Below are 14,450 nucleotides of genomic sequence, written 5' to 3'. Positions count from 1 at the left end.
GCCTCCGTTTCCCTGTCGAAAACGGGGATAATTAAGAGCAATCACCTTACAGGGTTGCTGGGAGAATGAAATGGGAAGTAAAGACACAAGCTGGGGGCTGCTACCATGATACGGCCCGTATTCCAGCTGGGGAAACTGAGGGTCAGGGAGACTGGACCACCTGCCTGAGGCTGGTTGCACTGTATGAGTAGGGTCAAGTGGGAACCAGGTCTATGCCTTCAGAACCATGCTGATTCCCACCCTGACTCCCCTTACCCCTCCACTCCCCCCTCCTCCCCACGCCAGGCTCCCCTGGCTGGTGCCAGGGCTGAGCTTAGAGGGGCTGGCCTGGGGCCCAAGGGCAGGCTGTTGCTGGGGGCTTGAATGAGGCAACTTCGCCTGGGAATCTGCTGGGCTCAAAGAGCTATTTATAGGCCTGCACTGGGAATGGGCCAGCCGCTCCCCCCTCTCCAGCCCTGAGTGCCCTCTCTATCCCCCCCATCTGGGGCCCCCACAGGGGCTGCTGCAGGTGGGGGAGGGAGCAGGGAAGGGGGCAGGTGGGCTGGAGCAGGAGCAAGGAGGCAGGACCCTCCAGGAGAGCTGCATCTCTGAGTACACAGTGTCCCCCAACGTGCCTCTCACTTCCCCAAGGTGACATACAGACAGGGCACATGCAACCACATTCACATCTGTCACATACAATGTCACCAACAATCACCAATACCAAGTCATACACTAGACACACAGTGAGTGACAGCATAGGCAGATCATCTACAGCCATACCGGCCAGGCCACATATAGATCACCCTGGCCACACACAACGTCAACTGGTTGCACACAGGTCAGGCCTGCTGCACAACCAAACTCACAGCTGTGAGCCTGGCCACACCAGGAGTCCTTTCAGACTCAAACACACCCATTGCTGTGCACACCCACTGAAACTTAGCCTTCCTGCTGCCACAAACACAGCCCACATTTGTCCCATGTTGTTTACACCCAGCCATGCTTATGGCCGTGGGCATACTACAAACAGCCAGCACCTGACCTAGATCACTTGATACCATGTCACCAACATGGAGACAGTCCCCCCTGGGCCATATTCACAGCACAGCCACTCAACACACCCGATCTTGGCCCTGGGTGTTCCCATGTGAGCTCAGCACAATCCCTTCATGCCTCACCACCCGCTCTCATGTCACTGTCACCTCCACTTACCCAGGCTTGCACCCTGCCAGGACCGACAATTCCAGATGGAAAGAAGTGAGCATCCATTTACTCAGAGCTGGGCCCTGCTGGACCTATGCAGGCCCTGTGGATAAATCAGACCAGGACTTGCCCCATGGGGCCTGCCAGCCCAGGAGACTCTGTCACAGCCACCATCATAGACTCTCTAGGCTGGAACCTTAGGGCAACCATTACACTTACTCCCCAGGGGGAAATGGAGGTTCTAAGCTATCTCAGGGCCTCTCCCTCCCCCAACTCTGGGATGACAGATCCATGGGAATTGCTATTTGTTTTCTGCCATGAGTGTGGCTGCTTCCTCAAAGAGAGTCCCTGCTGAGCCATACTTGCTGTGTGACTTCAGCAAATCCCTGGCCCTCTCTGAGCCTCCATTTCCTCTCCTGAAAATGCAGAACTCAATTCAGTGGTGGGAACTACAGAGTCAGACTAGGGCTTGAATCCCGGTTCCCCTGGGTGACCTCAGCCAAATGTCTTCTCTGTGCCTCAGTTTCCCTCACTAAACCAGAGTTGCAGCTCCTGCTCTTCTAGAGCTCTCTCTACCCCGTCCCCTGGGGTGAGGGGGGAGGGAGTGCCTAGTCTCCTCTCACTCTGATGAATGGACCACTTTTGGCTGCCCTGCTGGGAGCTTAGAGCTGCTAATTCCTTGGAGAAACAGGAGGCTCTTTCATGCCCAGGCGCCGGTGGGGTGGGGAGGTGGGAAGAGGGTATGAGGCTGGCTTCATCCCAATGGGTGAGGTGGCTCCATGCCAAGACCAGGAGTGGCAAGAAGGGCCCTGGGGCCATGCATATCGTCCCTGGGAACCTTGACCAAGCGGCTATACATATCCTCAGCTGTAAAATGTGGTGACTGGGACCAGCACAGCAGGTTTAATGAGTCAGGTTTTTAATGGATGAAGACAAAACGTGGCTTCAACTTAAACACAGAGTAGGCTCTCAACAAAGGTCAGCCACTGTTGTTATGTGTCAGCCTGAAGCGCCCACTGAATTCTCCAGCAGTCCTGTAAATAGAATCCCCTCCATTTCACAGATGAGGAAACTGAGGTTCAGAGAGCTCAACATACTTGTCCAAGATCACACAGCTCATGAGTGAGTGACCCAACCAGGATTTGAACCAGATCTAAGCCCTCTGGAGTCCACGCTCTTCCTAAATTCCTCCAGGGGTAGGTAGGGAGGTGTTTTTTTGACACCCCCAGCCCCGGCCCTGAGACGAGCAGAACGAGGTCTGAATGGCACCAGGCCATGACTGAATGCAAGAAGTCCTGGCAGGCAGGGGCTGATGGTGTGGCCCTTCCGCTGGTGTCCCAGTTTCCCAGCCAGCCCCCACTCCTGGTGTGGACTTGGCCAGACACTAGTAGGATGCCAGGAGGACCATTCCCCTAGCCCTTGAAAAAAGGGGTTGGATCCCAGACCATTCCGTTAAAGCCAGGAACTGCAACCTCCTGCCAGTGGCTGCTCTGTTTCAGAGCCCTCCATTCATGCAGACTGGATGGTGAACCGCCCTTTCTCAAACACCTTCCGTGACTGCTTTAGGCCTAGCAGGATCTGGCTCCACATATTTTATTCAAATTCATGGTCTTTCATCCAACCAGGCCTTTGCTTATGCTGTTCTCCCTGCCTACGCCTCTCTCCCCATTTTCCTCACCCTGGTGAATTTCTGCCCATCCATTAAAGTGCAGGCCTAATATCGCCTCTCCCAGGAAACCCTCTCTCCAAGTATAGCCCCTGCTATCCCAGCTCTCTCTCTCCCCCCTGGCTCAGCCCTGGCCCCATAGGGCCGAGAGTGTATATGTCTAGCTTACCCACATTGGGAGATCCTCAGGTATGGGGCTGGAGCTGAGGCCTCTCTCATTCTCCAGCATCACCCAGGACAGGACTGGGCAGTAAGGGAGTGGCAGTTGTTTAATGAATCAGTGAAACAAATCTTTAGCCATGTATCTGAGGCTTTGTGTAATCCGGTTTGGTAAACTCCTGTTCATCCTTCAAAATCCACCTCGCATTCCCCCTCCTCCAAGACGCCTGTCCCTGGCAGCATTAACTGAGAAGACGGATTTGGGGACACATGAGGCTGATAAAGACTCCCAGTACTCGCAACATCTTGGCTTCTTCCTCAACTCTTCCTTCGGCCTCTGGGAGGCAGTGAGGTGCAGGGGTTCCCAGGCTCCAGTTGCAGTTAAGGAATGAATCCGGCCGACTTCATTTTGCCGGTAGGAAGACATCATTATAAGAAATCTCTCGGACTCCAAAACTAGTGCTCTATACCCGCGGGCACCAAAGGACAGCGCCCCGTACACAGTCGTAACACATTTGCTTTAGGTGCCAGCCTTCTTCCTCCAACTCCGAGGGACACGCAATCACTGGACAAGGGCCCTTTAAGAGGTGGGCGCTGAGGGGGCGGGGCTCAAAATAAACCGCGCCCCGGGAGCGCGGGCTGGGCGAACCTGAGTAACACTGCGCCTGCGCAGTGTTGACGCGGTTCCGGGTCTGGGTTTTGGTTCCCCGAGCTGTTAGCAGCGAAACTGAGGCTCGGAGAGGGAGCAGTTGTCCCCTCAGGAAACCTGTTTCCCCTCCTTGGACCCACTGTGAAAGTTCTGGACTTCAGTCATTGACAGTTTCCCCGAAACTCCTAATCTGTCCGGCAAGGGGGTGATAACGGCGACATTTAGGAGTGAAGTGACGGGGCAGTGACGGTCCTTGTGCCGTGTTACAGGTGAGGACGTGCAGACTCTGAGACGTGAATGAGATCGCGCCCCTGCGGCTGCTTTGGCGCCGAGATTCAAATCGGGGCTGAGCGAAGCCCTGAATCCTGCGAGGCCTTGTGGCGCCGAGATGACCCACTCTTTGGTTTGTCCAGAGACAGTAAGCAGGTGAGAGCCCAGGTGGGGTTAGGTGAACGGAGGCGGCCAATGGTGGGCGAGGCTCTTGGCCTGCGGTTAGACCCGGGTGGACAGAAATGGGGGAACCGGTGGTGAGGAAGGGGTGGGCCGGATAGCAGGTGGGTCCTCGCCGCTGGGCTCAACACCTCTCCACGCCCTGATTCTGATTGCTTCCAGGGTGAGTTCGGTGCTGAATCGTAACACTAGGCAGTTTGGAAAGAAGCACCTGTTCGACCAGGACGAGGAGACATGCTGGAACTCAGACCAGGTGAGGCACCTTCTCTCCGGACCCTCCACCCCAAGTGTGAGTTAGAATCAAGGGTCCTAGAATTTCAGGGCACCCCAGATGGGCAGTCAGATTGGCCAGGGAAGGAACCTGTGTACCCCCTCACCCACCACAGACTGTGTGAATGAGAGACGTGCATAGCAGGGCTCTGAGCCCAGAGTGACCATGGGCCTCTGTTTCAATCTGCTTCCAGGGCCCCTCCCAGTGGGTGATACTGGAGTTTCCCCAGCGCATCTGTGTCTCCCAGCTGCAGATCCAGTTCCAAGGGGGCTTCTCCTGTCACCAGGGCCGCCTGGAAGGTACCAGAAGGTCCTAGAAGGTGGGGGATTGGAGGGGGCACACCGACCTCACAGTCTGCTCCTTTCTACCCTGCAGGTTCCCAGGGGAGTGAGGCCTTTGGAAAGATTGTGGACTTTTACCCTGCGGACAACAACTCGCTTCAGATATCCTGCTCCAGCCTCTGGGTGGGGTGGTCTGTGCCTCTGAAAGCTGTGGGACCTGGTGTGTGACCTGGAGCGAGATGCCTTTAGGTCTCCACTGCTTCATCTGTAGAATGGGCTCATAATAATCTGTTCTGAGTGAGAGCTTCAGAGTGGCCCATAGCGTGCCAGGTTGCCCAGCATGTTGGGGTATCTGAGCTGGGGCTGGTAGGTGGGAAATAGTGAGGCACCTGTTTCCCTTGACTGCTCTGCTTACACCTTCCCTGTGCCAGCTGCTGAGGTGGACCGGCTGAAAGTGACATTTGAGAACACCACTGATTTCTTCGGCCGAGTAGTCATCTACCACCTGCGAGTACTAGGAGAAAAAAAGGTGTGAGGCCTGTGGCTGCTTCCTCCAGGAAGCCCTCCGGGAAGCACAGCAAAGCTCTTCAAGTTCTGCACAGAAGGTTTATTGTTTCCTCTCAGAAAGGGTCCTCTCCCACCGTCTGTCCAGGAGCTGCCTCTGAAGCCAGGTCTGGGTTCCCCCAGCTCTGGGCTGACCATTTTGTTCCCTGAGTGTCTGAGTACCCGGCAGACGGTGTTCACTCGGGGTCGGCGGGCACCAGGTTGTTCTGGAAGAGTTTGAGGATGTGGTTCTCGATCACCTGTTGCACTGGAAACAGGATAGGGAAAAGGTGGGCCATGAATTGACTGCAGCTGCAGAGGCACAGGCCAACCTGTAACCTCTGCTCAGTGTGTGAATGTGGGCCTCTCAGCTCTAAAACCTGGACAGAGGACCCATTTCATACACAGGGAAATTCAGACTCTTGCCAGAACACAGCTAGGAAGACAGAGGCCCCCATTCTAAGAACCTCAATTTCCCTGAAGTTGTAAAAATGCATTTTTGAGGTTTTTCAGTTATAAAAAATACTCCTTACCAAACAAAATTGGCAAACTGTGACTTTTATGAAAAGATGAGAGGGACCGTGAGGAATTATCTCTGTCTCACATGGAATAAAACTCCTTGAAGGAAAAAGTGGGATACTTCCCAAGCCCCACCGTGACCCCAGGGGTTTGGATCCATTAGGATCTTCCTACTTTCTAAAGGGGCCCTGGGAGCTGGGCTTAGCATGTGCCAAGGCCAAGTACATAGTGGCATTTGATGTTTGCTGACATCCAAGAGGGATGTGATGTCCTGTGTTCCCCTCTGTGGTCATCCCACCTACAGCACCTTGTCACTGCCCCTACGTGTCTCAGGCCAACCTTTCCGATATCCCAGGGCCACGGCGAGGTCCATCGGGGTGTAGCCAGAGTCTGCCTCCGTGGTGAGATCAGCTCCTCGGGCTGCAAAGCAGAGCAGGGCTACAGAGTGGGCTGGGCCTGGGGACCGGGATCCTGGGTTGGGCATGGAGACCTGGATGGTCCTGTGATTACCACAATGCAGCCACAGGTCTGCCGGTTGCCTGTGTGGCCTTAGATGAGAGCCTAACTTCTCTGATGAACGTGGCCAATAGAATCTCCACCTCCAGGGTCTCTGAGGCAGGAGGGTGGGTGCTCAACCCAGTCGGCCAAACCCCTGGGCTGTCCTACCACCTCCTGTCCCCTTATCAATCCTCTGGGGAAAGCAGGCAGTGACCACCCATCCCAAGAGCTGCTCAAGCAGAGCTCAAACCCATCCCTGGCCCTCAGTATCCCTGCAGGGCCCACTGGGGCTCTAAGGCCACTAGGGCCAGCCTCTACTCCCACTCACCCAGCAAGGCCTCCACACACTTCACATGGTTCCCGCGCACAGCGTACAGCAGTGGCGTTCCTCCATTCTGTAGGGGCAGGGGCAACCAACACTCCATCTTTTCCAGATTCTCACAAAACCTCACACCCTCCAATTTAATGTGGATCCCCCTCTTGTTGGACACTTGGCCCAACTAGCTTCTCCTGTGGGTCTCAGCTTCTTCTAAGAAGCCCACCCTGACCTCCCTTGGCTGTACAGGTGGCCTCTGGGCTCTTGTAGCTAGCTGTCTTGCTTATCTGCCAACATAGTGTTTTTCACTGCATCTGAGCTGACTGTTTATATGTCTGCTAACTACCCCCACCCCAAAAAACTGGGAGCTCTGTAAGGCTTGGGGATGGGTCTGTCTTGGGTTTTTATCACCCAGAGCAGGCCTGGTACCCTGTGAGGAACCCAGGGCCAGTGGGTGGCGCCTCACCCAGTCATAGATGTTGATGTCCACGTCACGCTCCAGCAGCAGCCCCACGATGTCCGTGTAGCCACCCGTGCTGGCCAGTGACAGGGCACTCTCCCTCTCCTTGGCCAGGATGTGGGGGTCAGCACCCTGAAGGGAGCAGAGTGAGGTGTGGGGATATTCCCTGCAATCATGGGGTCCCCAAGGCAGCTCTGTCTTACAGACACAGTACCAGCAGACTCAGCTGAGACCTTTGCCCGCCCTCAAGTCCCCAGGAAGCCCCCAGCCATGCTGGGACGCACCCACTCAAGCAAGAAGCGGACGGTCTCAATTTCTCCGAAGGCAGAGGCCCAGATGAGGGGGGTGAAGCCTCGCTCGTCCGGCTTGTTGATGAGGTTGTCGCCTGGCAGGAGGGGGGGTGGTACCACTGGGATGCACCCCTGCCCACTCTCCCCAACGCTGCAGAAGTTGGGGTGGGGCAGGCGGCTGGGGTCAGACGTTGGGGGGGCATACATGTGGAGGCACATACGTGGACGCGCTCAAACACACAGACACAGGTACACGTGTGGAGACTCAGGTCACGTCAGCACCCACATGCACACACCAGCCTGCGAGGTCATACAGGCATGGAGACACTGGCACATGCACATGGCACACACCTTTCCTCAGATGCTCCTTCAGCTGGCTCAGCTCCCCCTGGGCCGCGAGCTGGTGGATGGAAAGGGCTGGGGGCCAGAGAGAGGCAGAGTCCTCACCTGTCCCATCCCTGCTCCACACCTCAGTTTATTCCTGTCCAGAGTTGCTCCTCTCAGCCCCTGCCACCCCACTACCTCTCTCCCCCTTGGGGACCGGAGGCCCACTCACAATCCAGGGTGGCCGGCAGGGCCGAGACCTCATTCCCCCGCTGCCGGTTGGTGAGGGTTGTGGAGTGCTTCAGGGAGCTGCCTGTTGGGAGAGAGGGAGGGCCTCAGGTTCCCCTCAGTATGTCTTGGGCTTCAGGCCAGACCCTAGGGGCTTGGAACTACCAAAGACAGCTTCTGACTCCACTATCCACTCACTCCACCCTCCCAGATACCCAGGGTATGTACTTCTCCGTGCCTGGCGAGGTTCTGCGCATACAAAAGGCCCTCAAGGGGCCCATGGACAAGCCGTGGAGTCAGACAGAAACAGAGAAACAGAATGAAAGCTCAAGTTGAGATACACATTCAGGAGAAATGAAACGTAGGCAGAATGAGGTGGAAAGAAGGGAGGGCAGGGGGTGAGTCTCTTTGAGAGAATGTAGTCAGGGAGGGCCACGCCAAGGAGGTGACACCAACTGAGAGCTTGGCCAATTGAAGAAACCTGGGGAGAGGTGTGGGAAGACCATTCCACATGGAGGGAACAGCAGGGACAAAGGCCCTGGGGGGACTGAGTTAGACATGTTAGATTGAGTTAGACTCCAGTTAGACTGAGTTAGATTCCAATCAAAAGAAATCCTTGGGTCCCCAGTAAGTCAAACATAGAATTATCTGATTTGGCCATTCCACTCCTAGGCATCTACCCCAAAGAGTTGAAATCATGTTTTCAGACAAAAACATGTTCACGGCAGCACTATTCAGTCACTAAAAGGGGAACAATCCAAATGTCCATCAGCGGTTGAATGAACAAACTAAATGCGGTCCATCCACACTATGCAATATTATTCAGCTATATAAGGGATGAAGCACTGACACTCTACAATGTGGGTGAACCTTGGAAACATCATGCTGAGTGAAAGAAGTCAGACAGGAAGGGCCACATGTTGTATGAACCCATTTATATGAAATATCCAGAAAAGGCAAATCCAGAGAGACAGAAAGTAGATTTCTGGTTGTCAAGGGCTGGAGGAGGTGAATGGGGAGTGACTGCTGAAGGGTCTGGGGTTTTTGTTTTGGGGTGATGGAAATGTTCTAGAACTACAAAGAGGTAGATGTTACACACCATTGTGAATGTACTTACTGCCATTGAATTATAAGCAATTCTGGTTAAAATGGTAACTTTTATGTTATGTGGATTTTACCACAATAAAAAAAAACAAACAGATAAGCAATCCTTCACTGGGTGGAGAGGGACATAATGACAGAGGTCCCATCTTGGGTCTGAAATTCCACCATTCTTGCACCCCAGAGGCAGGAGTACAGGGGAAGTACCCTACCCTGAGGTGAGGAGTTGCCAGCATCTGGTTCAGGATTCCCAGGCTCCGGAGTACAGGGGAAGAGACTGAGGACCACCGTGTCTGAGCCATCAGGGGCCTCATCCTGAGGGTCTTCAGGGTCCCCAAATTCTGGGGTGGAAGGCTGCTGGGTCAGGCTGAGATCCTCTGCAGGCTGGGTGGGCTCCATGGGGGAAGCTGGTGTAAGGGCCAAACAGGGTGAGATAGCAATAATTATCAGCTCGTTAATTAGGCACTGACTGCATACTTTGGCCTTGCACAGTGAGTGTGGGTAAATTTGGACTCAGAAGCAAATTAAAACCAGAGTCCAACTGGGAAGGACATAGATTGGTGGTAGAGTGTATGCCTAGCATGCACAAGGTCCTGGGTTCAATCCCCAGTACCTCCATTAAAAAGTTAATTAACCTAATCACCCCCCCCCAAAAAAAACCCAACAGAGTCCAACTGCTTCTCAGACCCACTCCTCCCCAGAGCACCATCAGAACATATACAATATGTACTGCTTTAAAAGCCTTGGCTCTGTGGTCAGCCATCTGGGTTGAATCCTTCCACTTTTATAGCTGTGAAAACTCGGGCACATGACAATTTCTCTCAGCCTCAGTTTCTTCATTAATAAGATAGAGAAATAAGGCCTAAAAAATCATGTCTGTAAACATCATGTCTGCAGGAGGCCTGATACACGGACAGAACTTAGTAAATGTTCGGTGTGGGGTTTTTTTTGGGAGAGGGTCGAAATCCCTGTTAATGAGTGAGGGCTCAACAAAGATGTGATTGGTTGCATCCCATCCGCCCCTCCCAAACCGATCGAGGAGGTCCACTCACCTCTAACGAGCCTCCTTTGTCACCCCACGCCGCAATCCCGGGTCCCCCCAAACTTGGGGGCCCAATTCACAAACTTTTCTATTCCAACTGATGTAGGGGGGAGCAAAATGGAGCCTGGACCCTCTGCACCCTGGCTTCTTCTGCCCGGACAGAGAGCAACTTGATACGCGACCGCTACCCCCACTCCAGAGTTCCCCCACTGCGCCTGCGCACCCAGCCCCACAAAAGTGCGGAAGGGCCGGAGCAGTAGGTGCTGCTTCTGGCCCTTTAAGGCTCGGGGGAGGGGCGTGGCTTCCGCTGGGGGCAATAGAAATGCAATTGCGCCTGCGCGTTCTTGTCCTAGTGGCTCCGGCGGGAGCCCAGTAGGTTCGGGGGGATGGGCGGGGCCTCAGAGAGCTCACTAGAGTTCACTGCGCTTGTCCTCCCTTACCTCCAATTCGGCCCACAGATTTTTTTTCAGGCAGAGCCACTCGGCTCCACCTTCGGAAACACGGGTCGGGCTTTCTCCAGTAGGATGGCGGGAGGGAATTAGGTGGGGCGTCTGGGACTTAAAGGGGCGACACCACTGCCGCCCCTGTCCATAACAATGTGCCCTCTGCGATCCTGGAGGCTCAGGAGCATGTGCAGGGATTTGATGGCAGCTGGAGGGGTACAAGAAGGGAGTTTATACGGCCTAAAGTGGGCAATATGTGGAGTGTTCCCCCAATTCGTCTGCCCCCGAAAAAGGTGTTCGTTAAGAGAGGGCGCCCTTTCCCGTCCCCCTCCTGAGTGTCCCTCCTGGAACTTCAAGGGGTCGCTGTCCTCTCTTTACCCACTTCCCAAGTGCCTCTTTCCCCAGTCTCTCACTCACGGACCCTCTTCTGTCTGGGTAGACGAAGGATCTGGGAAGGCGGGCCAATTAGCACAGGAACTGGAGAGGTGCGGAATCCAGTTTCGCAGGGAAGATTTAGGCAGTTGTCCCCACCTCCTGACTTCCGGTCCTGGTCGTCGGAACAAGGCCGTGGCCGCGATGGAGGAACCTGAGATGCAGCTCAAGGGGAAAAAAGGTGGTGCGGGGTGCCGAGCGGGGCGGAAGGGCGACCTGACTCGGGGCAGGAAGGAGCCAAGGCACGGAGGGAGAGCGTTCAGGGGGCAGTGGTTGAGCTGCTGCGGAATCCTGACTCGGCCGCTGACTAGTTTTGAAACCTTTAGAAAATCTCTGTGCCTCGATTTTGTCATCTGTAGAATGGGGAGTATAATAGTCTCCCTCCTTCTCCCCACAAAATTGTGAGAATTCAGTTACCTGATATTTGTAAAGCATTGGAAAAACGTTTGGGGTGTGGCAATTGCTATGTGTTTGGTTTCCCTTGTATTTACGCATTTGTGTGTTTACGTTGACTTATCCAATATGACCGAGTTACAAGTTACAAAATGCCACAAGCTATTTTTAAAGTATAAATGTTTTTGTTACTGTATTATATACGTTTTTACTAGTTAATTATTTAGAAGTCACAAGTACATTTAATTGAGGCCTGCGCAGGTCCCAACCTGTTGGTGGTTTGGGGTTGCTATCTGCCTCATAAAGCAAAGTAGAGGATTTGTCTTCTGGGAAGACATAGTCGTCTTCTCCACTGATAAAACCTCTCACATAGTTGGCTTTGGCATCTTCCAGGAAGAGAAGTTCGAGATTGAGGCTTCATGTGTATGGGTTTTCAGTTGAGATAGAGGAGACAGTGGTTATAACCAGAACGTCCAGAGTGGGTTATAGTTACCTCCAGAGCTTGTCACTGTTAACCCAGCTTGGGCTTCATGACAATCATAGAAGTGGATTCCTTAATAATAATATAATAACAACAACAACAACAATCATAATAATAGCTATTATTATTATTTCCAAAAAAAGTCACAAGTACATTTAACTCCACATTCTCCATAATGACACTGTGAAATGTAAGCTATTAGTACTACACTCACTTTCAAAATGAGGAGGCCTAAGAGAGTAAGAGGACAGAGTTTGGAGGTGACAGGCTGGGCTCTGCCCAACTCAGGGCACAGTGGTACACTGGACACATCTAAACTGGGCAGACTCATGCACAGCCTCTCTTGACTCCCAGACACATGTGGGTTCTTTCCCTCACCAACCACAATGCCCTGGGCAGTAGTGTGGGTCCATCTCTGTAGCAGACCTTGAGGTGGGTACAGTTATCATTCCATATTTACAGATGAGGAAACTGAGGCTCAGCAAAGCCCCTGCCCTCACAAATGAAGTTTTAGGTAAACATGTAACCTAACAAAGAATGAGAATTTAAGTATAAGGGAAATGAACAAAGTGCTGAGGTTGAGAATGAAGTTGAAGGGACATCTGATTGATTAAGCTTGGTAATTAGGGAAGACTTTACCCAGGAGGTGACATTTGAGCTGAGACATGAGGGGTGAGGAGAAACGAGGGGTTGGTGGGGGCAATGTCAGTGGTGGGAACAACAGGTATAAAGGTCCTGAGGTGGCAGAGTGTTCAGAACTGTGCCACAATACACTGGCTACTGGTCACTGTGCTTATGCATATTTATGTTAATTTAAATTAGGTAGAATTTAAAATTCGGATTCTGAGTCACGTCAGTGACCCAGTGAGCACATTTCAAGTGCTCAGTAGCCATATATGGCTACCATATTGGACAGTAAAGATTATAGAACCTTCCCATCATCTCAGAAAGTTCTTGGACACTGCTGAGAGTGTAAGGAACAAGCAGGAGGTCATTGTGCCTGGGGCAGAGGTGGGCAACAGCAGGCAAGACATATAGGGCCTTCTGGGCCATGTTAAGGAAGGCAGATTTAATTCTCAGGCTGCTGGGAGTCATGGGAGTGTTTCAAGCAGAGGAGAGACATATCTAATATGTTTATTAGGAGCTCATTCCATCTGTTTCGTGAGGATTGGATTGTTGACAGGTGGGGAAGCAGGGAGACCAGGGAGGAGCTGAGTTTGCCATCTCAGTGGGACAGGCTACACCTAGATCAGTGGGGTCAGAGCAGTGGTAAGAATGAGTGAGTTTGGGGCTTTGTTTTGTGACTCAGACAGCAGGATCTGCTTATTGGTGGGGTAGGATGGGCGGGGACAACCAGCTAGCTGCTGTTTGTTGAAGCAGACCCTGGGATGAGGATTTGTGTGCGATTAACTTACCAAGAGAACCCCACAGAGGAGAAGGGGAGACAAAACAGGGCCAGGGAAGAGGCTAAGCAAGGAATGACCTCAGGTAAATCGCACAGAGGGAGGCCTCAGCCTGTTCCCTCAGGGGTGCTCACAGGTATGAGTTGTGCCTCTGAGATGTTCCAGCACACAGGACGGGACATGGGTTTTCATACCCCTCGGTGGTTAGTCATGGCTGAGAGCCATCCATGGGTGTCAACTTTCTGTCACTTTTGGGTCCAGTAGCCAGTGGGCATCCTCTGAAGAAGAATCTTGGAATTTTGTCACTGGGGTAAAGGGAATGTGAATGGATACAAGTGGGTGGCAGCAGTGTCCACTACAAGTGGGTTTGGGAAGGGAAAGATCATGAGTTCACTGGACAGGTTGATGTCCTCAAGACTGAGGCCCTGCTGTGACCAACTCCCACAACGCATCACCTGGGCCACAGGTGACCCAGCTGCTGGGAGGGACACTGGACTCTTCTCTACTCTAGCTGGACTCATGAGCAATCAGGAGTCTGATGTTTTGTCTCCTTGTCCCTCTTTTTCTCCCCCACCCCCCACCCCCCATTTTGCCAACTGTCGATCCTGGACCCAGTCACAGACAAATTCACTGAGAGCGTCTATGTCCTGGCCAACGAGCCATCCGTGGCCCTGTACCGGCTGCAGGAGCACGTGCGACGCTCTCTGCCTGAGCTGGCCCAGCATAAGGTGAGCCCTACTCCCAATGTCTCCCAAGGTCTGCACCTTGTGGCCTGGGGCCTGCTGTGTGGAGCAGGGGCTGTTGGTTTAGCAGTCAAGGCTGGGACACCAGTGTCAGGGAACATGGTCACTGACCCAGGTTGGAGCTGGGTGGAAAGAGCTGGGGCAGATTTGGAAGAAGAGAACAGCAGGGTCTGCATCAGTTGTGACCTGTGTGGTGAGGAGGAGGCAGCCATATGAGGACCCAAGGGGAGGATGTGCCAGGAAAAGGAAATAGCCTGTGTGAAGGCCCTGAGGCATAGTTGCCATGTGTTCCTGGAAAGCCCAGACTGGTAAGGGATGGGAGTTTGAGGAGGAAAGATCAGGGGCTGGAGGGGACCGGTCTCTATAGCCATGGTGACTGGTGATCAGATGTGCCCTCCCAGAGAGCTGGGAGGATGGAAGTAGCAGCCACCCCTGCTAACAGCCCCCTCACCCCAACAGGCTGACATGCAGCGGTGGGAGGAGCAGAGCCAGGGAGCCATCTACACAGTGGAGTATGCCTGCAGGTGAGCCCCACAGCCTCCCCACTGCCAGGGTTGCCCTGTTATGCCCTGG

The 14,450-nt window shown here is 53.4% G+C and overlaps 4 protein-coding genes across 12 annotated transcripts in view; 2 read left to right on the top strand and 2 right to left on the bottom strand.

Moving 5' to 3' along the window:
* NCAN (neurocan) overlaps positions 1 to 3,595 on the bottom strand; it is a 31,266-nt gene extending 27,671 nt beyond the window's left edge. The window contains exon 1 of the mRNA XM_031437703.2: positions 3,021 to 3,595. Coding sequence (XP_031293563.2) covers positions 3,021 to 3,070 — 50 coding nt within the window. The 5' untranslated portion in view covers positions 3,071 to 3,595. The remainder of the gene's footprint in view (positions 1 to 3,020) is intronic.
* A 91-nt stretch (positions 3,596 to 3,686) lies between these two features.
* Positions 3,687 to 5,746, top strand: NR2C2AP (nuclear receptor 2C2 associated protein). The gene is made up of 5 exons (XM_064480062.1): positions 3,687 to 4,085; positions 4,272 to 4,362; positions 4,574 to 4,679; positions 4,756 to 4,824; positions 5,078 to 5,746. The coding sequence occupies exons 1-5, from the start codon at positions 4,048 to 4,050 to the stop codon at positions 5,194 to 5,196; spliced, it is 423 nt and encodes a 140-aa protein (XP_064336132.1). The 5' UTR covers positions 3,687 to 4,047; the 3' UTR covers positions 5,197 to 5,746.
* Positions 5,248 to 10,234, bottom strand: RFXANK (regulatory factor X associated ankyrin containing protein). Its single transcript, XM_010997334.3, has 9 exons — positions 9,993 to 10,234; positions 9,153 to 9,347; positions 7,844 to 7,924; positions 7,639 to 7,704; positions 7,282 to 7,382; positions 7,004 to 7,129; positions 6,550 to 6,616; positions 6,063 to 6,143; positions 5,248 to 5,472 (listed from the first exon to the last, which is right to left on the bottom strand). Exons 2-9 carry the CDS (start codon positions 9,337 to 9,339, stop codon positions 5,402 to 5,404), a joined length of 780 nt encoding a protein of 259 aa, XP_010995636.1. The 5' UTR covers positions 9,340 to 9,347; positions 9,993 to 10,234; the 3' UTR covers positions 5,248 to 5,401.
* A 179-nt stretch (positions 10,235 to 10,413) lies between these two features.
* Positions 10,414 to 14,450, top strand: part of BORCS8 (BLOC-1 related complex subunit 8) — a 27,890-nt gene continuing 23,853 nt past the window's right edge. For 4 of the 9 annotated variants that reach the window (XM_064480059.1, XM_064480061.1, XM_064480057.1 and 1 more), the window contains exons 1-3: positions 10,434 to 11,038; positions 13,750 to 13,862; positions 14,337 to 14,401. In XM_064480059.1, coding sequence (XP_064336129.1) covers positions 10,579 to 11,038; positions 13,750 to 13,862; positions 14,337 to 14,401 — 638 coding nt within the window. In that variant the 5' untranslated portion in view covers positions 10,434 to 10,578. Of the gene's footprint in view, positions 11,039 to 13,749; positions 13,863 to 14,336; positions 14,402 to 14,450 lie in introns of all 9 variants that reach the window. The other 5 variants (XR_004131947.2, XR_004131946.2, XM_031437709.2 and 2 more) reach the window with 4 other exon arrangements.

Source organism: Camelus dromedarius, chromosome 27 (genome assembly GCF_036321535.1).
Source record: "Camelus dromedarius isolate mCamDro1 chromosome 27, mCamDro1.pat, whole genome shotgun sequence".
Taxonomy (NCBI): Eukaryota; Metazoa; Chordata; class Mammalia; order Artiodactyla; family Camelidae; genus Camelus; species Camelus dromedarius.
The sequence above is the reverse complement of the archived record's forward strand: the minus strand, read 5'-3'. Positions and strand labels throughout refer to the sequence as shown.